Consider the following 24,029-nt stretch of genomic DNA (forward strand, 5'->3'; position numbering starts at 1 on the left):
CCCCCGCCTGCGTGAAATCAAACCTACGATGTTTGCAACACTATTGCATCGTCTGTTCCCACTTGTGATTACGCAATACAGCACTTTGTGTCGCTGCGTTGCGTTCTAGTGGGAACCACGCTTGCAGATGCAAGGCGTGAGGATGTGCTATTTATTTATAGTTATCGTAACTTAAAGCTCTGCATTTATCTTCGTTCTTTTTAAATTTTTCTTAATATTTATACGTTAAATTAATTATTTCAACATATCGCATTCAATGATGATTGTTTATGTTTATGCTGGTTTTTGTTGGCAATAAAGTAAAAAAAAAGTAGGACACCAACGCAAGTAATTGGCCAATACAAGCGACAAAGTCAGGAACGAAATAAATCTATAATAATTAAACACATCTTCTGTTTAAATGAGGCTTGACCATAAGGTACTTTCCGTTTGAAATTAAAAAGCAAATACATATGGTTTTCTATAGATATGATATTGAAAATAATATTAACGTTATTGATTTAAACAAATCTCTTTTTACTAAAATTAATTAAACTAAAATATTGGTTATTAACCGAATAATAAATGTGTATGTTTTATATTAAATGTATTGATTTTAACGAGGTCATCATTTAAAATAACATATTTTGTTTACTTCTCAGGACAATATTCAAGGACATTTTGAACAGAATTATTGCTATATATAAAGGTCCTACTTTTACCAGACCAGTGTAGCGATCCCCAACCGTGAGTTCAACATGTCGAAGATATTCGGTTTTTTACTCCTGACACTGTTTGTTATCAACTGTAGCGATGCCAGGCCATCTAACCAGGTAAGATACGATCGTTTTATAAAGTAATTATTGTCTTCCCACCACTAGGATTCAAAGCAATTATTAAATTATTACACCATAATATTGGTCAAATACTTTGCTCGTCCGAGCTGTAGTGTAACAACGTATTATAACTTTATCTCCAATTGGACAAATCACTTGCGTTACTACTTTATTACGTTACTCTCTTGCATTGCCTGATTTACGTGTATAGATTCACATTTCCCATGTACACCCTTCTCTGAGCGTACGCCCTGTTTCAGAAATCCTCTATCCGCCCTTAACTTCTTGTTATCAGTATTTTGAATTTCTGTTTTCAGGTACCTAAGTTCAACCAGGAGCCACCTGAAGAGGAGGAGTCCGAAGGCACGATTGAAAGTGATATAAAACTAACGCCTGAGCAATTAGAAGAGTACAAACAAAATCCAGAATTGGCTAAAAGAAAATTAATTGATAGCACAATCAGACGATGGCCAGGCGCTATAGTCTCATACGAGATCGATTCAGTAACAAGTAAGTACAGTAAAGTGAGGCCTATCGACGGTCATCAGGTGCCTATAATGTTTTTTCAGTCGTGGCCTTGTTATGGGGTGTGTGTGTGAAGTTTTGGATAATTTTTTACTATATTATATTCTTTAAATATTATTATTATATACTTTAAACGAAAATATATGTTTAAGGCTGGTTCCCACTAGAACGTAACGCAAGGACGAAAACGCAACGAAAGCGTTTTAATCAATGACAAGCGAAGTTATAGACAGATTGGTCAATTCACTTGCGTTGCGTTACGTCCTTGCGTTGCGTCGCTAGTGGGAACCACGCTTTAGAGTTGACAACAAATGTTTCCTAGTTGCAATGATTTTAATTTGATTGTATACAATAACCGACACACTGGCATGTCAATCGCTATACTAAATAGGGTTTAATGAAGAAAATACGATTGTATTATTAATAAATAAAAACTTTATCGTAACGATGACTTGCTAAGATTTATTAATGACGTCTATTTTCAAAGATATCATTATATTATATATTTTAATATAGTATTTGTATACATTTTTTTTATTGTTTATACAAATTTATAATCTAAAATTTTTTTTATCTAATCAGTGCCAATACCTACTAGATATTGAGTTCACTTTTTATGAATCTTATCTCTGCCTGGTCGTGTGTGTTGTTTTTACCACATTTTGTATTGTATTTTTCATGTAGAAAAAATAAAATGAAATAAAATTACAAAATAAGGTAGGCCCACAATACTATAATGTTCCATATTTTAGTTAATGGTTCACTAAAAATAATATTTTGAAAATATGACGATAAAAGTGAAATGAAATAAACGATTTTTAATTGAAAGATCCAGACGAATCAGCCATCATTGCCGGAATTAACCACTGGGAGGAACACACATGTCTCAGCTTCCATAGAACATCAAGTGTTGCTGAAAGAATTTTATTTGTAAAGGAAAGTGGGTACGTATACTGTTTTAATGGTTAATGGTTTGTAAATTTATATAGCGCAAAATACAAATAGTCTCAATGTGCTGTTTAGCACAAGTGTAAAAATGAAAAAGCCTAATAAACCGAATAAATTGACCAAGGCAACAGAAAATATTCCGAAAACAGAATCTCACATCACCACCACCTTCACTATACCAAGAGAAGAGTTAGTATAGCAATATACAGTATATAATTTAATATGAGTAAGAGATAACTATCGTCTGGTTAAATTGCTCGATATATATCAGGGGGAAAATGTGGTTACTTCATATAGTACTTTATGACACGACAAATTTGTTTCGCAGGGCTAAACACACTCATCAGGCGAATCAAATTAATTTTATTTTTTACACAACTATCGATTGTTGCCATTGGTTAACTTGCTTGTGTCTACGTCATTGCGGTGCGTTTCTAGTAGGGCCCTATAGTGAGAAGGAAGGTTTACCGCAATATATGCCTATACTAATTGCGTTAAACCTTCGTTCCCACTATACTAGAAACGACCAATGACAACCAATAGTTCGAATAATCCATTACTTGTGATTGGTCAAATCACTTATGTTGCGCGTCCTTGTGTTGCGTCTGGAACGAACGAAACACAGGCGCGTTCACAAAGTATCATTATTCATGAATCATGATCATGATCAAAAGAAGCTGTTCATATAGAAATCATATCATGATCTACTTATGCTAATGAGGTGTTTTATTACATACAAGTTGTACCAATAAGGTTGTGGGCAATGACTTGGGAAATGCTGATTGGTTCATTCTCTTTTATAAATGAATGCATCGCGTTTAAACTAGGCTAATCATGATGTCAGCCAGTGTTATCCACTAGATCACATAAGGACGATAATGTTTGAATAATATTTGATAATTTTAGGTTCGCATAACTTCGACTGGTTTGATCATAATGAACAATTGTTTTTCATTTTTTTTTCATTTTCTTTGCTTTGAAATGTAACATCATTGTTTTATTATGGTGTATTATTTTTGTTCATAGATGCTGGTCATATATTGGGAAGTTAGACAATGTTCAGAAGTTGTCGATCGGCGACGGCTGTACTGGTGTAAGTTACAGATTTTATTATATAGCCTGAAGTTTATATAGCTTGCTGCTTGGTGATTAAGATGTTAGGTTAAAATCCTGTCGGATATCAAGATATTTTGTTAGCATCTGATAACCACCGCAAATTCCTTATTTTACATATAAAGAATATTTATTATTATATTAGTATTTAATATTAGACTTGCCACAAGTCTGTAGTTTAATTGTTTTTAAATGTTTAGTCCACTAGTCGGTATTTCGATTGTTGTGCAAGATCAAGTATTATACGTATGAAACGCTATAAATGCCAAAATATTTACTAGTATCTTTTTACTAATTTCGGTCAAGAACCTAGATAAACAAATGTTGATGATAAACCCGCGAACATACGTAAAATGTCACATTTTCGAATCCGACTGAAGAGGTAGACCTATATCGAAAATGCTCATAAAAAAGTTTTTGGTTTTCTTAACAGCTTGGAACCGTGGCCCATGAAATTGGACATGCAATTGGATTTTTCCACGAACAGTCACGACCAGACCGAGACAATTATGTTGAAATACGTCTTGAAAACGTAGAAGCTGGAAAAGAACATAACTTTGAAAAATCTACTTCTATTGACACTATGGGTGTTCCGTATGACATCACATCAGTGATGCATTACGGGAAATATGTAAGTATAATTTGTTTATAATATTTAATTTTTAAAGCATGTATATATGCAGTGATAAGAGAAAGACGGTTACAAAATACGTCTTCTTGCCATGGAAAGGGCTCTGATAGGGATCAGCTGCAATAAAGGTAAATTCAACAGGGGAAGCCTTCGCGTAATGTAAAGTACATGTAATATCAATACCATAATCTACTTATATAAGGTGGTTGCCCCCTTTACTATTATTACATTAGTTTTACATTATAGATTTAGTTATTTCGTCATTTAATAATAAATGACATTTTCCATCCATTTCGGTGTTTTGTTTCCTTTGTTTTGTCTTGGACTCTGTAATTGACACAAAAGGTAAACTCATAATATGACTCTTCAGGCATGAAATGATAATCTTATTCTTTTCCCTTTTTCTGAGATTTCATTCAAACATACATATTCATTAGGCCCTTATATTTAACAACATCTGGTTAAAGTGTTACATAATAGTTGTTTTTCTCACGTTTCGTGTGACGTTAGCCAAAAACACGAAATTTGCGCCTTCTTTTGTATAAAATTGTCATTGTTAATTAATAGAATAAATGGAAATGTAAACGTAGGGATATATTTGGTTCTGATAAAAAAGGGCAAATTGTAAAATGTACTTTATCTTTGCTTTACGTCTATATCATAAGTTAACGTTACGTGTTTACGCTTCTTTACGTTTAAAGTACTTCTCAAAGAACGATCTTCCAACAATAACAACAAAGGATCCTTTATTGCAAAACGTGATAGGCCAACGCGATTCCTTATCGTTTTATGACATTAAACTGGCGAATTTGGCGTACAATTGTGACGGTGAGTACATACCATTTGTTTTTTTCATTGCACAACAATTTAGGATAGCCCTACACTTTTGTTCGTCTTTCGCGGGAACAATCCGACTTTATTATTTTTTTTTATTTGATACAAATTGACACCATTAATAATAATGAATGTATTTAAATGTATAGGTATAATACTTAATTTATAGAAGTTTTATTCTAGTTTGTTACAATTCATAGCACACATACATACACAACATGTTTCATTAGTATATCGAAACGTGGCAGGCTGAAGGCGCTTGACCTTTGACAAGATCGCCTAAATTTTTAGTTTTTAACTTTACAATACTTAGTGTTGTATATTCTGGTACAGCCGCTCCATGATCTCTTTGCTTTTCTTCCTTATATCTTTACTCTTTTTAAAAGTTTTACTAACGATTTTTATTTTATTTTATTATAGGCTATTTATATTTTTGCTTTATGTACACGACAACTAACGATCAAATAACAGTTTTTCACATCGCAACTTATACAACGTGATTTTGAAAACTACAACCATTTTTCTATATACATACAACGTACATTTCTAGTTTAACAAAAACATTTTTCTAAACTTTCTATTATTTAAAAGTCGAAGATAGCCAGGTCTCGGGTCCATTCTATTGTCGCCACAGATTGATATCTTCATCAGTACTTCTATGAATGGATGGTTAGGTGGGAACACGAACGCTAGTTGATCATAGCCAGTACCGTTTTGATCGTACGATTAATCGGGAAACCACCTCACGACGTTAATAATAATATAAACATAATATAGGCCTAGATATCATTTTAATCCTCTAAACTTTTATGTTGACAATTATGTCTACTGTCCCTTTATATATCTGCCCAGTGTTAATTGTGTTAAATGTTGTTAATGTTGTTTAATTTATTTAATGATATTTAACAGATAAATGGTTAACTGAATGTGGTCAAACCGTAAATCCTTGTCAAAATGATGGATACTTGGGTAAAGAGTGCACGTGTTTGTGTCCGCCGGAATACACTGGTTCTTCCTGTGAAACTGAACAATTTGTTGGTAAAGTACATTGGTCTCAAATTAGCATTTTCTTTTCTTTCTGTTCTTCTCGATGAGAATGTGTAGTTGGAAATCTAATCACAAGAAGAAGGACGAAAACTTAACTTTTATTTGTTTCATTGGGTAATCGAATTATTGAACAATCTAAAGGCCCATTTACACTAGGGCGATAACGATCGACGATAAAAAGATAAATATGCATTTTCCATACCTAAAACAAAAGAATTTTAAAAAGTTTTCATCCTAGAACTATAGGGTTATCATCATGATCTATGCTGCCTTTAAAGGCCAGGTGCGGGCAAAAAAATTCTATTGATCATACATTCCAATAATTATCGATCTATAGTTTCCCCTATGTTTCATAATTTTTGGGATTTTATTTGTGTTACACGAGCTTGTTGAAAATAAGCACTTTCTTATCAGTGGGGGGATAGTTCAAATTACACAGTGAAATGTCTATTCTTTTGTACACAAATTTTGTAAATAGAGAGGCATTTTAAAAAGCTATGAAAAATAAACGGTTTTGTAAAAAATGTTATCAGATGACTAAATATAGGTAATATAACTTAAATATTACATTTCTGATATTTTTATTCAACTTCAGATTTTTATTTTCATGCTATAGCAAAAATTATCCACTCTATATCCACCATCTTTTTTCACCGTCTAGGGAGTCACCAGACATGTTATTACATTAGGTTAACTACCTAACTACTGAAAAAAAATTATCCTGGTTTTTATGGAAGAATTTTGCCAAATTTTTTATTTGACCATATTACGCGAAACTGATGTTTTTTCGTCTTGATTTCTGTTACAAATATTTGATTTATGTACAATTAACCAAATATTGTATTCAAAATTCATGCCTGTACCTGAGCTTTAATGAAAATAATAATATTTCCACACGTCCAATCAAGTGACGTCATGATTAGTAAGAGCAATAATATCATTACAATACAACGATTTTATTGTTTTATTGATCATGACGTCATTTGATTGAATTTCAAAAATATTATTTTTATCAAATACAGCATACATGATTATCCTATAGTTCTAGAACGAAAACTGTTCCAATTTCTTTCGTTTTATCCAAGAAAAATGCATGTTTATCTATTATCGTCGATCGTTATCGCCCTAGTGTAAATGGGCCTTACATAGTATTTGCTAACATGTTCCGTCTTTTTTTCTCATAGAAACATGCATAGACGTCATAAATGAAGAGTATTCCAGGTCCGGAGAAATATCTTCTCCAAAGTATCCAAGCAACTACCCTAGTAACGAAAAATGTATAACATATTTTAATGTTAGTGTCATCTTATTCAACAACGATTATTATTTACTACTATCGTCTCTTATTAGAGCCCGTTCACACACTGTTATTATTTACCCGGGTAAATTAGTTTCATGGTTATCTTTATCGCTAACTTTAGGGCCCGTTCGCACACTGTTATTTACCCGGGTAAATTAGTTTCATGGTTATCTTTATCGCTAACTTTAGGGCCTGTTCACACACTGTTATTTACCCGGGTAAATTAGTTTCATGGTTATTTTTATCGCTAACTTTAGGGCCCGTTTACACACTGTTATTTACCCGGGTAAATTAGTTTCATGGTAATCTTTATCGCTAACTTTGGTGGGTATTAGGAACCAACATACACGTGTAAATAGCTAAGCGATATCGAACCCATGCGTGACTAGTGTAATTGTTAATTCTAAATCTTAAAAAACTATAGTGTGTATATTTTCTAAACGTTTAACATAAAATTGGTGGTACTATGGAGCTGTACATTATAGTATATACTGGATTTTTTTAATATCTATATTTTCACTGTTTTTTTAAATTTTAATACAGGGAAACAGTCAACTTACGATTACATTCGATAATTTTGACTTCCAAACACCATACACTCGAGAGCCATATGTGGGTTACTGTTTTGACTATCTGCGTGTGAATGATGAAGACCCTTGGATATCTTCTGGCGAGTAAGTCAACTTTTGTAAACATTTTGCAGGCGTGTATTTTGCAATTGAAGTAGGAACTTTTTAGATAGATACGGTAGATTATAGATGGACGCAAACGGATGAGCTCGTACGGGCAATGCACATGAGTTTACCAATCACAAGCGACAGTTCGGGTGATATTTCGCCTGTGATTAGTAAAATTACTTGGATCGCGGGATTTAGGAAATGATGTACATGCTGTCTTTTAGAAACAATTCACAATGCTAATGATTGGATACGACGTCTATGACATCCGATATGGGCGTCGTTTCGTAACAGATGAATAGGCCTATTTGAATAAATACGTAAAATTTGTTTTTATTCTCGAGCTTTATTCACTGCTTGCTTCACTCACATCTGAGTGAGTCCATGCACATTTGGGAACAAGTTTGTGAAATATCTCAACGCTGGTGTAACAAATACATAACCTAGAGATCCAGATGAACATTTTTACTAATGTAAATGAATATATTCTTGTTCAAACGAATGTCAACAACTGTACTATAGCTGTACTGCAAGTCATTTTCATTTTATACTAAGTTAACTCTTTTTTTAGGTATTGCGGTACAAATAGCCCAGGAGAAATTATCGATGATGATGGCCAGTTAATTTTAGAGTTTAAGTCGGATGCTTCATACAGCCGCCAGGGATATCATGCTACATACCAATTTGCTGGAACACCAACAACACCACCTCCACCACCGCCAACGACGGCACCTCCACCACCACCACCAACGACGGCACCTCCACCACCACCAACAACAGCACCTCCACCACCACCAACGACGGCACCTCCACCACCACCAACAACAGTACCTCCACCACCACCAACGACGGCACCTCCACCACCACCAACAACAACAACAGTACCTCCACCACCACCAACGACGGCACCTCCACCACCACCGACAACGACGGCACCTCCACCACCACCGACAACGGCAGCACCTCCACCTCCACCAACAACAGCACCTCCACCACCACCGACAACGGCACCTCCACCGCCATCGACAACAGCAGCACCAATAACGACACCACTACCACAAACCACAACCGAGCTGTTCACGACGGAGACAATAACAACCACTGAATGTCCTGCGTCTTCAGGTCAGTTTACCATTGCTGAAAAAAAAACTTACTTATATATTTATTTATAATATAAAGAATAACTTATCATGAAAATAAATTGAAATAAATACTTAACTTACTTCACCCAAACCCCACCCACCTCCTTTATGATGGAGCTGAGGCTCTCATTGCGTTTTGTGTTTTAATTATATTTTATTAGCTAATGATTTATCATGCAGTTGCTTTTTTGTTTGTTTGTTTTGTTTAGGGGTTGGTATTTGACAAGTTCTTTTACTTCTTTTTCCGATCCCAGAAACAGTTATTTAACGTTACCATTTAAGTTATTGTAAATGTATGCTGCTTTTATTTCTTGAACTGTTTCTAAATAAATGTTAAATGAATGTAAATTATCATACAGTACCAAGTCTATCATTTTTAATAATTATCGTTATTTTCTATGGTTCAGCGATTACGAAATAAACGATTGAATTTAATAACTGTAAATACATTTCTATAAAGTGGAATAATTTGTTCTTGTTTTTTAGTTAATCCAAGAAACTACGCCGCAATAGAAAATGCAGGCCTTGGAACATTTGGTCGTATGGCTACATGGGCTGATGTGGATGGTGATGGTGTGGCCAACAGCTACTGCAGGTACCGTAAATGGAAACAAACTCAGGGCAAAGGTTTCCTTATTCTTGGCTGATTTCAATTTGAATAATTATTAAAATAACATATAAACGTAAACAAAACGCATTTGTTATTATTGTTACGTACGTTGTTCTTGTGTGTTTCAATATTATTTAATTATTTTCTAACGCAGCAATATAAAACATGCTTTTTCAAATAGATTATTGAAAACAACGAGATGGTTTATATCATGCGTAAATTCAGATGGCTCTGAGTATACAAGTCCTGATCCAGGGAATGCAAGTTTTAACGTAGGGAAAAAGAGAACTGGTTTTATGCGTGACATGAATGGAGACGGGCTTGACGATTACTGTAGGTAAGTATTATAGATAAAGAATAAATGTTATATTATGCATTTTGGATGAAGAATATGATTTCAAATGCAAATTAAGAAACTGGTATAAATGCGATGCACCAGGGAACTAATGAACTTCACCAATAGAACACCGTATGAATAAAGGTAACATTATAATATAGATAATTGCCCGATACGCCACTGACTTTAATTTTAGATAGACCACTAAAGTTAAAGATACTGTCCATCTGAAATAACTTGTTTCATAGTCATTCACTTTGACCAAAAATTGGATCGGAAAAAATGTATTTTCCTAAAAAAACTGTAATTTAAAGCAAAAAAAAAATCAAAAAAGTCAAATTCGCTTCGCCACCCAATGAGTTTTTGGTTGAATCTAACCTTTTTATAAGTGAACAAATAAATAAAAATAAATCCAAATGTAAAACAGTATAATGACAATATTTGTATCAAACACAGATGCCGCAAGCATGCCGGGGAATTCAAGTTCCGATGCACCAAGGCAGGACCAGAAGGATTCGAGCCAACCTCTGAGGAATTTAACTTAGATTTCGCACCGTACAGCGGATATTGCAAGGATAAAATTGTCGACCCGAACACTGGATTTATTTTTTAAGAAGAAAAATGATTAATGGAATCATTTGTTTTATTTTTGTGGGATACTTAGTAGATAGTTTAAGTAAATAATAATACCTTATTAAAACTGTTATGAATGTCATATTAAGTTCAGTCTACAAAATATGGAATTCATATGATATGTCCATTATATGGCAAGATTTTTTTTTTCACATAAAGTCTGATAGTGTAGACAGCTTTACTTCATTATTTATGTTCATGAATTTTATTTTGTTGTTATCAATACATAGACTTTCATGATTTTCGTGACTTAACTTGTTAGGGTATCCTTTCACACATCACGAGGTGTCTAGCATGCAATTGAAAAGTTTGACTGGGACTCCGAAATGATTATAGAAAAGTAAAGATTACGTAACACACACAGGCGCCTTTATACTATATGTTGGTATACATTTTGGATTTCTCTTGTGCTCTTCTATAAATACACAACAAAGGTCTATAATATACATAACAGCAAGGATAGTGTTGACTTACGGTTAATGTAAAATCTTCAATAATGTTAATTCCTTGTTTCCTAATACTTAAATATCAAACGGATTAAGAGTAAGTAAAGAAGAAAATATATCAATGAAATATATCAATAAAAGACTGTTTATAATATGAAAACATTAAGTATGCCACATACAGTGGTTATTCAAAATATTACTAACGGCATTTATCTTATCAGCACATTCTGGATACTCCAAAAGAAAGCCGTGATCTACAATTAATTTAGAAATTTACGTTTTTGATTTACTACAAATTTTCAATGGTGTTGGTTTTAAAGAATAAATTATCTGCAGCAAACGTAGGCCTACTATGTGTGGAGACATTTTCTATTATATTAGTTATTTTGTTCTGTTGTTACTATGGTTATGTTCGGACGAACCTCCTTCTGACGTAAAGATCGACAGACGTAAAATTCTCCGTGTACGTTATACGAATGTCCTCACAAATTTCCGGGTGAATAGCACATCCATTTTTTTTCACGGAAACAAACTGACCTTTACACCGCATCCAACTAAAAGAAAGTGAAGAAGCCTGCACACATAATGAGAGTATTTTACTGTATACTTATATTGAAAATATTAAAGATCGCATTTTCAAATTGATGGTAGAGAATTTGAAAGTTATAGGAACATTTCGAACCAGAAACTGATAATAATTCATGCTTTAATATCAGGCAGCTTTGTTTGACACAATTCACTTGAGTGAACATTTTAACCATATTTGTTAATATTTTTTTTAGTTAAATAACATTTTTACCTTTGTCTCTGGAAAACAAATGCAAATCTGAATTTGTTTTCTTTTATTAATAAAATATATTCATTTTAAAATAACATTTTATAACATAATCATTTCGTAACATAATCATTTCGTAACATTAATCCATTTTATAACATATTAATTTTCATTTCCTAACATAATCATTTCCTATCTATGGAATAGCCCAGCCCAGTCAAGCCGTTATGCTCACGTCACTCGAGTGCTTATGACCTCCCACACCAACCCACCTTTTATTCTCTCAGGCAGGTAATGAAATGTGCTATATGCCTATATACGCCATAGAATACCTATATCATTTGGACTGGTACATTCTAACAATGTGTATACCATCCGATACGGTATATAAGCCCTAATTCTTAGGCTGTTGATCCGCTAGCGATTTGGTATGCCGTGCGTTGTTATGCAAATTAGTTTGTGCAGGTGTATTATGGGGAAGATGGTATGTTAGTCATTCGCCGTCAACACGCCACACTGTTAACTTTTATGTTGTTAATCTTTACATTAGAAGATTGTTTAAATCATGTAAATAAAACATTTTGCGGGCGGCAACCTACTGTAGCAGCTCCTCTCTTATAAAAGTAATCTCGAAAAAAACTCCATGTGGAAAAGAAGCCCATCCAAGATTACTAAAAATGAAGGAGCACATGGGCTTCTTTTCGAGGTTTTATGGCAGTCTATTTAATGGAAAAATGAATGCCATACAACTTTGTTTCTGATTTTTTTAAAGTCCACTTGTTTAGGCCTGACATTTACAACCTTCAAAATATCTCTCCTTCAAAATAACATTATTATTTTAAACAAATAAATAAAAAGAAAATTATTTTCCATTAAAAAAAAATCCGTAGAGGTTCGAACCCAATCAATCTAGAGCCGAGAGCACTCAAAGCAGAGCATTACCCGTTACGCCACAAAGTACATGACGGAACAGCTGGTAATAGTCTATTTATACCTGTACAGTATTACGTAATTCATCATTACGTCATAAATATCCTATTAACCTTGCTAAAATGTCGTGGGTTCGATTCCCACGCTGGTCGGTGGAATAGAGTTAAAGCTATGCGAGCAACTGTGTTTGGAGTTCACAGAAATATACGACCCCCTTTCCACCACACATCATGAGGCGACAACATCAATGCATCTGGTGATGTGTTGGAAACGACCCCAAAAGGCTGTGCAGGGCCTTAGTGCTGAAAAGGGAAGGGAACATTTAACATATTTTTTTTTATTAATTTTTTTTTTCCAACCTGTTTTCGATCTCGTAAATGTTATGTTTGGCGCCCTAAATTTTAAAAGAAATTGAATTTATATTTCCTCGCATGTGTACGACACGGTTTGGTATGCCATGCGTACGTTGTTATTATGCAATGGTTGTGCAGGTGTAGGAAAGATGGTATTGTTAGTCATTCGCGGTAAAAAATACGTTTTTATTTTGTTAATCAATGTTGCTACATTGGTAGCGAAATGTCCGATTCATGCAAGATATTGTATTGTAATAAATAGTAATATGTTATGAATAAACATTTATGGTAGTTGGTGTGAGTGTATGGCCGCACTACATCTTTGGTTGTGACTGCTTTGTGTGAAGTTATCTCGCAGTTTGTATACGTTGTCACGCATCGCTGGCTTCTTACCGAAGAGAGTCGATTGAGGCCGAAACGAACCGATGGAGGAACTATCGTACGGAAAAAAAACCCGATCCTCTACTGGGGGGAAAGATTGGTCAGCCTACGAGTCTATTCCGAACACAAGCACAGTCCCCTTGGAAAATAAAGTTTAGCTCGTGAGTGCAATAACATATATTTGTTTCCATTTTAACTATTCAAGAGTGCAATGCAACCAATCCATGTTATTCTACCGATTTGTAAATAATTATGTGTAATATTATAAAGTCACTATGCATTTAGATAATGTATACCACTTCCAAAGTGTCGTCTAAGCATGGACCTATAATAATATAATGTAATAGCTCCATGGTCTAAGTAACAATTTAGTTTTATATTAAATTTGAACTGCTTTCGGGGAGGGGGATTGGGGTTATGCGGTATAACATGAACGAAATTGTTGAGGTTTTAAACTTGAAACCGTGGAGTGGCGGCGTGGAGGTTTAGGTTAGTTGGGTGAATGCACTCTGGGACAGGTATCTTTTCTAGTATAATAATATAATAACACACAATAGTTAATAACGAAAATATGCATTGGTTTGCACGCAACGCAAGTAATATTGATCACGAATGACAATAGTACACGTTTAAAGTCTATAATAATAATAATTAAAAATCTTCGGTAAGAACGGTTCTTGACCATAAGCTTTTTTTGTATGAAATTGAATTAAAGAAAATTATATTAATAATACTATATTATTAATAGTTATTTATAGAAAATAAATATGGTTTCTATATTAGATGGAATAGGCCTATTGATAGGCCTAATATAAAAATTATTGATTTTGACAGCAAACAAATTATATAGTAATTAAAGTTAACATATTCTTTAATAACCGAACGTTATATATATATTAAATTTATTGATTTTAAAAAGGAAAGGGAACATATTTTCTTTACTTCTCTGGCAATATGGAAGGAGATATTGATAGAGCAGGTTTGCTTATATAAAGACCCTACTCTATACCAGACCAGTGTGAGATCCACAACCGTGAGTTCAACATGTCGAAGATATTCTGTTTGTTACTCCTGACACTGTTTGTTATCAACTTTAGCGATGCTAGGCCACCTAAACAGGTAAGATACATTTATATTAGAGTTAATAAATCGTGGCCACGGACTTCCTCTGTCTTAATGCTTGAATTCCCATAGAATTGGTCAAACTAATTGCCTTGATCGTCCGGGTGGCGATTTGTTTTTGTCCGGGGAGATTTTTTTTTCGTATATAAGTTGGAGACCCCATGTGAAAGATAGCCGAAGTACTTCCTAAATATAACTAAACCTAACCCTCTTAATAATCTCTCTCTCTCTCACTATAAAGTAAAAGAAAAGTAGTTCATGGGAGTCGAACCCCATTCATCGACATGTAAAGTCCAAAGTCTTATCCACTCGACTACACAGACGGATCGACAGAAATCGTTTGCATTAGCGAATTGTAGTTAGCTCAATTCTTACGTCACAACTTGGGTACGAAAAGAAATATCGCGTCCGGGGGTACATAATTATCACGTTGGACGTATGAAATAGCCCTTCAGTTGCGTAGACCTACCTGATTCAGCTTATATGCAAGAGGATCACCTTCAGGTGCATTTCCTTTAAAATCGACCATAACTTTTTACAAGAAAATTATATGTTTCAGGTACCTAAACACCACAACCATGCCGAGCCACCCGAAGAGGAGGAGTCCGAAGGCACCATTGAAAGTGATATAAAACTAACGCCTGAGCAATTAGAGGAGTTGAAACAGTACAAACAAAATCCAGAATTGGCTAAAAGAAAAATAATTGATAGCGCATTCAGACGATGGCCACATCTAAGTAATGAAGATGTCCTAGTCCCATTCGAGATCTCATCTTCATCTCGTAAGTAGGCCTATAGTTAACGTTTATCATAGTCTAGGCCGCCGCCCACAATTTAGTAATAATATAATCTATGTTATTCCTTATGACCATTTACATACATCGCAGAGTGGACGAACGGTTTCCGCTCAGCAGGATAGATACAGATTCTACGTGGGACAAGCTACGCGGTTTTCCGCTTACCGTTTTACCGCTCGTTTGTGTAAATTGGCATTAATGCGCAGGTCTTTAAATGCCAGGAAATATAGCATAGGGCCAACACTTTTTAGGAACTTGTTCCTCTGTTTTCTGCCCTCCTCGGTATTTTGTATAATATATATAAATCCAAAGGCAAATAACTGAAAAAATGACAATGCTGTGGGTATCAGTGGCTGGATCTCAATGGAGATACAAAAAAAAAAGCAAAAAGCTAAATCAAAACGATAAAGTAAAACAGCCAGAAAAGTTAGCAGAGCTTTCGGGCAACACTAGCCCTTCATCAGTGCAAGTGAAGGAATATATATTATATATATATTGTTTTATATCCTCTACCTTTTGGAGAAGCATGTACGAAACGTTCCTTTAAATACGGAATAACTTTTGGTTATAGCTCTGTACCACCGGTACAATATGTTTCATATTATGATATCTACGGAGAGCTTAAAGCGTGGTTCCCACTAGAACGCAACGCAGCGACGTATCGACGCAAAATGTATTGGAACCGACGACGCAATAGTTCTGCAAACATCGCAGGTTTGATTTCACGCAGGCGGGGGCGAACACAATTATTAGAAGGGCATTTGCTTACGTTGCGTAAATTGCGTTACGTTGCGTCGCTAGTGGGAACCACGCTTTAAGGTTAGGTGCGGCTAAAAAAGTTTTACTGGTTTTTATAGTATAATTTCCTTTTTGAACACTTTAAAGGAAATTCATGTTGTTTCTTCGTGATTTCTGAAAATTTTCTGATTAAATATACAGTATATTAAACCAATTTTACTCTTCCCTGATTAAACCAAAATATATATCAAATTCATGCCTGTGAAACTCTAACTCCCGTAACGTATGAGTTTAATAACCTACACATTATCAACCATGCTTTTTAAGGTTTTTTATAATGGCGGTAATACGTCGACGTCAAGAAAAATAATAATAATAATAATTAACTTGAGTCCCCCAAAACCATGAAAAATGCAGATTGATTAAATCAATAGACTTTGAATAGGCTATTTTGTAATTTTGATATAGGCAATCACTTCCGTAGAAAAAAGACGAAACAAATAATGTTTTCCCTTATAAAATGACAAAATAAATGGTTAAATTCAACAAAAAATCCATTGGATGGCAGCCAATTTGAATATTTTTTGCTTTAAATTACTGTTTTTTCAGGTAAATAATTTTTTTTTCGATCTAATTTTTGGTCAAAGTGGATAACTATTATGACATTAAAATGACATATTAAAACAAAATATATATATTATTTTTTTCTGGGGAACAATACCGTACATCTTTAAATAGAGAGACTTCAACTAATATATTAAGGCATATTTTCTCAGTGCTATACTATCTAATTTCATGAGACTATTGACATGGTTTTAAAAAGATAATGGTGTATGATTGATAGTAACTAAACTATAAGCTTAGCCCATAGGGTTATAAAATAAAATACGATTTATTTCTATTTTAAGAGGGAGACCGAGACGCAATTCTTGCAGGAATTAACCATTGGCGAGAAAATACCTGCATCACATTTGACGAAAGAAATACTGGTGACAGACTTAAATTTATAAAGGCTGATGGGTATGTATCAACACTAAAATTACTTCGGGTGGGAGAAACAGCGGCTACACTTGATCCTTCAAGAGAGTGTAGGCCTACAAAACATATTTATTTATTTTTATTTATTTGCACGTATGGTAGCGCTCACAATGTTTAAGCTATCGTCTTGCATTTTTGGGCAATAACTTATAGAACATGCCTATTAATTTTCAAGAAAATTGATGACTTCACAAAAACTTATTATATCTTGAGTTATCTGTATCTTGAGTTATCTGTATCTTCAACAATATGAGCTGAAATATTAAATAGCACGTATTTTGCCACGTATTTTATACAACATACAGTAAACGTAAATACGTAAAATAAAGTAAATTTATTTGTATAACACTTAATCACAGCGTCGTTTTATAGATATCTTTTGGGTTTAAATATCTCGCAATTTTGATTATAAGATGATATACCGGAATATCTATTCATAGATGCTGGTCATGGATTGGAAGGCAAGGTGGCTCGCAGGAGTTGTCTATCGGCAGCGGCTGTACTAGTGTAAATTATTAAAGTTGTAGCTTGGTAATATAAGTTCAAATTCTTTCTCCGCCCACTTGTATAGAACCTTATTTTTGTGTGAACGATATCTACCGTAAATTCGCTTAAAGCTTGGTTCCCACTAGCGACGCAACGTAACGCAACCTACGCAACGTAAGATAATGCCCTTCCAATAATTGTGTTTGCCCCGCCTGCGTGAAATCAAACATGAGACGTTTGCAGCGTCGTTGCGTTCCGTTCTAGTGGGTGGGAACCACGCTTAATGGTGATTATCTAACCCTAACCTGCTCGCCGCTCCATATCACGAATCATACTGTAGGGGATAAACACGTTGTTATAATTGTCCTAAACGTAATCGTTAATTGTTGGCCCGTGAGTTAAAGGTTTATTTTAAGCTGTGGTTATTCCTTGTCTTCTCATATTGTGTATTTTTGTAATTTTATGACTAATAAAGAAATGAAAATAATCAAATTCATGTTATACAGCTTGGAACCGTGGCCCATGAAATTGGACATGCAATTGGATTTTTCCACGAACAGTCACGACCAGACCGAGACAATTATGTCAACATTCTTTTGGAAAACATTGAGGATGATAATGAATACAACTTTGACAAATCTAATAATATTGACTCTATGGGTATTCCGTATGACGTCACATCAGTGATGCATTACGGGAAATATGTAAGTATATATTTTTTAGAAAATTTATTTTTCTCTTTTGTGGCGTTAACCACTATTTATTCATTATATTATTAAAAATTAAATTATTAGAAATTCATTATATTTCATATTTTTTAGAATATTATGAACTATTTTTTTTTCAACCAAGTCTATCAAACCTGGTGTCTACCAGTGATATACCTAAGATAACATATCTTTTCTATAATAGTACTTTACAGTGAACGAGCTTCCAACGATAACGACAAAAGACCCGCTACTACAAAATTCTATAGGCTCACGTAATTCGTTATCCTTCTATGACATTAAGCTGGCGAATGTGGCGTATGCTTGTGACGGTAAGAGGCATAAATACAGTTTTTATTGGATTTTCTATAATAAATTAGACTACATTTGTTTCTATAATGTTATAAATCTGTAACTGTATGAAAAGCCTTTGGGGGGGGGGGGGAGTGTTCGATCAGTCAACGTTGTTTTTCTTATCTTTGTAAAACTATGGAGGTATCCTCAATGGTACAACCGAACACCTCCTCCACACAACACAGTACCTTTTTAGCCATTTTAACGTTGTTAAAAATACAATTATTGCCTATTTTATATCTTTATTTTTTTGTGACAATACATCAACAGATAAATGGTTAACTGAATGTGGTCAAACCGTAAATCCTTGTCAAAATGATGGATACTTGGGTAGGGACTGCACGTGTTTGTGTCCGCCGGAATATACTGGTTCTTCCTGTGAAACTGAACAACCTGTTGGTAAAAAAAGTTTAACATTTTGTTTTTAATACGTTCTTATATGTGTAAGTCTACAATAGCTCTGTCTACCACCGGTTATCAGCCACTATATTTTGAGTCCCACGGACTTAATGTCTATGAACAATTTTATATTAATTTGATAATAGCATAGACATTATAATATCTCGATAATAATATTAATCATAATTAATTAAATATCTATTCGGCCATTTTTCCATTGGAGCAAGTAATAGGCATGAACCCAAATAAACTGCAAATATAACCTTTTTTAGGCTCTGTGTCTACACTATCAAACTTTATGTGACGTGATGTGCCTATATATGGACATGATGATGTCATATCACTACCATATTTGGGCACATCCCACTTTTCATAATCGAACTTGGAAATCACATCAAGACTAAACGTAACCTCTGTCATAGGAATTCAGAATTCAGAAAAGAAGACATAAATAATTAATACGCATGCTCGAGTTAAAACGTAACTTCTGCCATAGGAATTCATAAAAAGTAGACAGAAATTATTAATACGCATGCTCGAGTTAAAACGTAACTTCTGCCATAGGAATTCATAAAAAGTAGACAGACATTATTAATACGCATGCTCGAGTTAAAACGTAACTTCTGCCATAGGTATTCAGAAAAAGTAGACAGAAATTATTAATACGCATGCTCGAGTTAAAACGTAACTTCTGCCATAGGAATTCAGAAGAAGAAGACATAAATTATTAATACGCATGCTCGAGTTAAAACGTAACTTCTGCCATAGGAATTCATAAAAAGTAGACAGACATTATTAATACGCATGCTCGAGTTAAAACGTAACTTCTGCCATAGGAATTCATAAAAAGTAGACAGAAATTATTAATACGCATGCTCGAGTTAAAACGTAACTTCTGCCATAGGAATTCATAAAAAGTAGACAGAAATTATTAATACGCATGCTCGAGTTAAAACGTAACTTCTGCCATAGGTATTCATAAAAAGTAGACAGAAATTTTTAATACGCATGCTCGAGTTAAAACGTAACTTCTGCCATAGGAATTCAGAAAAAGTAGACAGAAATTATTAATACGCATGCTCGAGTTAAAACGTAACTTCTGCCATAGGTATTCAGAAAAGGAAGACATAAATTATTAATACGCATGCTCGAGTTAAAACGTAACTTCTGCCATAGGAATTCATAAAAAGTAGACAGACATTATTAATACGCATGCTCGAGTTAAAACGTAACCTCTGCCATAGATATTCAGCTAGAGTTGTTTACTTATAATTAATTAATGTTTATACATTATCCTTGTATTTAAAAGGTAATTCAAAGTATTATAACACGGTATCAGTCTACAATAATTACGCATTTAATAGTCAGCAAGTTTTGATAACGTTTTTTCCTTTCACAAAGAAACCTGCTCATACACCATAAACGAAGCGGATTCCAGTTCTGGAGAAATATTTTCTACAAACTATCCTAGCAACTACCCTATCAACGAAGATTGTATTGTATATTTTAATGTTAGTCAACTTATTTAACGATACTATTTACAGTCTCTTAAGCTTGGTTCCCACTAGCGACTCAACGTAACGCAACCTACGCAACGTAAGAAAATACCATTCCAATAATTGTGTTTTTCCCCGCCTGCGTGAAATCAAACATGCGATGTTTGCAGCACACTGTTGCGTCGTACGTCAGTTTCCACTTGTGATTATGCAATACAGCACCTTGCGTGAAATGATACGTAACTGCGTTGTGTTCTAGTGGGAACCATGCGTTACTTGATCTTGTTAATTATAAAACTAAAACAATCAGTGACCTTAAACATACTTTTTGTGGATTTTAGAAATTTTGATTTTTAATGTATAACAATTTGCTTTATTTTTATACAGGGAAACAGTCAACTGACAATTAACTTTGATGATTTTGAACTGGAAGCCGAACAGAGCTGTGGCTGGGATTATTTGAGTGTACATGATGAAAACCTTTACATCTCTTCTGCCGAGTAAGTAGGCCTAAACTTTTGTAAATATTTACAAATGATGTAGGCGTATATATTGTAGCAAAGAACTTATAATTGTAGCTATAGTAGGAATATTTTAGATACACGATCAGTTGCGAAAATTTCCAAAAAAATGGTTCAACAATAATAATGATGATGTTATTGATATAATCAAAATGTATAATAATGATAAGAATAACAGATTCACATAATGTAAATATTATTGTTCCAGATGAACAAAAAAGGGTGAAGTCAAATATGCATCTGTGTATACGGCAAACCTGTTCAGGCCGAATTGGTCGAATAACAATAATTAAACTGCTCACTTACACTTTTAGATATTGCGGTACAAATAGCCCAGGGCAAATTATCGATGATGATGGCCAGTTAGTTATCAACTTTAGGTCAGATTATTCACAAACCCGCAAGGGATATCATGCTACATACGCATTTGCATCAACGCCACCCCCACCACCACCAACGACGGCCCCTCCACCACCACCGACGACGGCACCTCCACCACCACCAACGACGGCCCCTCCACCACCACCACCGACAACGGCACCTCCACCACCATCAACAACAGCACCTCCACCACCATCAACAACAGAGCTGTTCACAACAACCACTGAATGTCCTGCGTCTTCAGGTCAGTTACCAGTACTACAATACAATAACATTTCTTGTAGGCCTACTAAAAACATTTACATTCATAATATATAATAAGAGGGACATACAATACCTGTAAACATTCAACAATGTACCTCCATTTATAGTTTCAAATTTTATTATAACAAACATTTTCATATTCTTTATCGACATTTTTTCTTTACCGTTAGTTTAGCGTCTTTTGTTTTAGTTAAGTTGTTATAATTTTAACAGAACCATATTGAAAACATATTTCACCAACTTATTTCTGAATTACGTTATCCTGTATAATGTTAACCCTCATCAACTAGGCTGAGCTGTGGTGTTTTTAAACAGCTAGTACCTTTCATAATTCATTTTGAATTGACGCAACAATATCTCCGTGAATACGAGGCCTAGCCTACTATAGGCCTACTTAAGAACAATCACTCAATTCATAATGGCATTTCATTATTCGGTGTTTCATTGTTTTAAATAATATGCAGTGATTCTTATAACCCCAAATAAAATTTGAATGATTTCTTATTGTTATTAGTTAATCTACGAAACTACGCCGCAATAGAAAATGCAGGCCTTGGATATCGATTTGGTCGTATGGCTGCATGGGCAGATGTGGATGGTGATGGTGTGGCCAACAGCTTCTGCAGGTAAGATAAATGGATACAAACTCAGGGCCAAAGTTCCCTTGGTTTTGGCTCAGATTTCAATTTGAATATTTATTAAACTAAACATCTTTTACGTAAACGAAACGGATTTGTTATTGTTCTTTGACAAAAGTGATTCAATTTTATTTATTTTAACAAACACGGAAAATTCAAACTGCAAAAATGTGTTCTTTTTTAAAATAGATTAATGAAAACAACGAGATGGTTTATATCATGCGTGAATTCAGATGGCTCCGAGTATACAAGTCCTGATCCAGGGAATGCAAGGTTCAACATAGGAAAAAAGAGAACTGGTTTTATGCGTGACATGAACGGGGACGGGCTTGACGATTACTGTAGGTAAGTAAGATGGGTATTAACAACTAAGGCATATTACTTATGTATTCGAGCCAATAGATTAGCAGGTAAATTCAGCAAATTGCTCTTCTTAGTGGTCTAATCACACTCAAAGTACATTTAAGGGTATGTTACAGCAATGCTCTTCGATTATTCTTAAGATTGCCCAGACACTGCAGTGCTAGTGACGTGTTTGTTAATAATGGCGTCCCGTCTTTTGGGGAATATCTAAGAAAATCTGTCTTTTCATTGTTACAGAGAATTTATGCTAGCAAAAATGAAATGATAGAATGTATTATGGTATCATCATTTTGAATAATCCAGGCTCCACAACAAAATGATGGAGATTCTGAGATGATCTGATACCAGTGTCCTTTTTTGTGCGTGTTTGCCTTTTATATTTCAACTTGTGTTTCCTAATGTGATGCAATTGATTTTATAACTATGGACGTACGTATCCGAAATAAAAGAAAAATGTAATGTAATGTAATGTAATACAGATAATGACAATATTTGTATCAAAACACAGATGCCGCAAGCATGCCGGGGAATTCAAGTTCCGATGCACCAAGGCAGGACCAGAAGGATTCGAACCAACCTCTGAGGAATTTAACTTAGATTACGCACCGTACAGCGGATATTGCAAGGATAAAATTGTCGACCCGAACACTGGATTTATTTATTAAGAATATTGACTTTTTTATGTCATTGTTTTAATTTTTGTGGGATACTATTAGATGTTGTAAGTCTAAAATATATAACTGCTGGCGTTTTCAAAGTGCATAAAGAAAAATAATGGTTTTATGCCAATATGCTAATAGGCCCATATTGGGCTTTTATTTGGCCTTTCTATTATTATATTATTATGTGACAGGCCTACTTATTTGTAATAAGTTATGTTAACAGTAATGTATGCCTATGAACTTAACCGAATAACTGTAAATACCTTGTTATAATATTTAAAATATATCAAAGAGATAAATACAATAATGAAAGATGGATAACGGTATTTACACACTAGAATTCCTCCATATTTGAAAACGCAGGCTGACCTGCGGTATTTTAATTTACCGGTTTTTCTTTTGGTTTACTCTGAGACTGGCTCTCGGATTTTACACTTATTTCAACGGTGATGGTATTAAAGATTCAATTATCTGCAAAAAAGTACCGTATTATTTGTAGTGAATATTGCCTAATTAAATCCTTAAACCACTAAAAGCTCATCATGTGGGCATATCAACTCCCCTGC

The 24,029-nt window shown here is 34.3% G+C and overlaps 2 protein-coding genes across 2 annotated transcripts; both read left to right on the forward strand.

Annotated features, from left to right (window-relative positions):
• The first annotated feature begins 167 nt into the window (after nucleotides 1-167).
• Nucleotides 168-11,748, forward strand: LOC140059904 (blastula protease 10-like). Its single transcript, XM_072105885.1, has 13 exons — nucleotides 168-812; nucleotides 1,133-1,325; nucleotides 2,170-2,284; nucleotides 3,315-3,381; nucleotides 3,835-4,032; nucleotides 4,734-4,860; nucleotides 5,776-5,904; nucleotides 7,098-7,207; nucleotides 7,757-7,887; nucleotides 8,462-9,012; nucleotides 9,519-9,627; nucleotides 9,824-9,979; nucleotides 10,436-11,748. The coding sequence occupies exons 1-13, from the start codon at nucleotides 738-740 to the stop codon at nucleotides 10,590-10,592; spliced, it is 2,118 nt and encodes a 705-aa protein (XP_071961986.1). The 5' UTR covers nucleotides 168-737; the 3' UTR covers nucleotides 10,593-11,748.
• Nucleotides 11,749-14,534: 2,786 nt separating this feature from the next.
• Nucleotides 14,535-23,907, forward strand: LOC140059907 (protein SpAN-like). Its single transcript, XM_072105890.1, has 13 exons — nucleotides 14,535-14,616; nucleotides 15,179-15,401; nucleotides 17,063-17,174; nucleotides 17,633-17,699; nucleotides 18,185-18,382; nucleotides 18,591-18,717; nucleotides 19,010-19,138; nucleotides 20,540-20,649; nucleotides 21,022-21,134; nucleotides 21,470-21,780; nucleotides 22,315-22,426; nucleotides 22,628-22,783; nucleotides 23,310-23,907. The coding sequence occupies exons 1-13, from the start codon at nucleotides 14,542-14,544 to the stop codon at nucleotides 23,464-23,466; spliced, it is 1,890 nt and encodes a 629-aa protein (XP_071961991.1). The 5' UTR covers nucleotides 14,535-14,541; the 3' UTR covers nucleotides 23,467-23,907.
• The last annotated feature ends 122 nt before the right edge of the window (nucleotides 23,908-24,029 follow it).

This window comes from Antedon mediterranea, chromosome 10, assembly GCF_964355755.1.
Source record: "Antedon mediterranea chromosome 10, ecAntMedi1.1, whole genome shotgun sequence".
NCBI classification, from domain to species: domain Eukaryota; kingdom Metazoa; phylum Echinodermata; class Crinoidea; order Comatulida; family Antedonidae; genus Antedon; species Antedon mediterranea.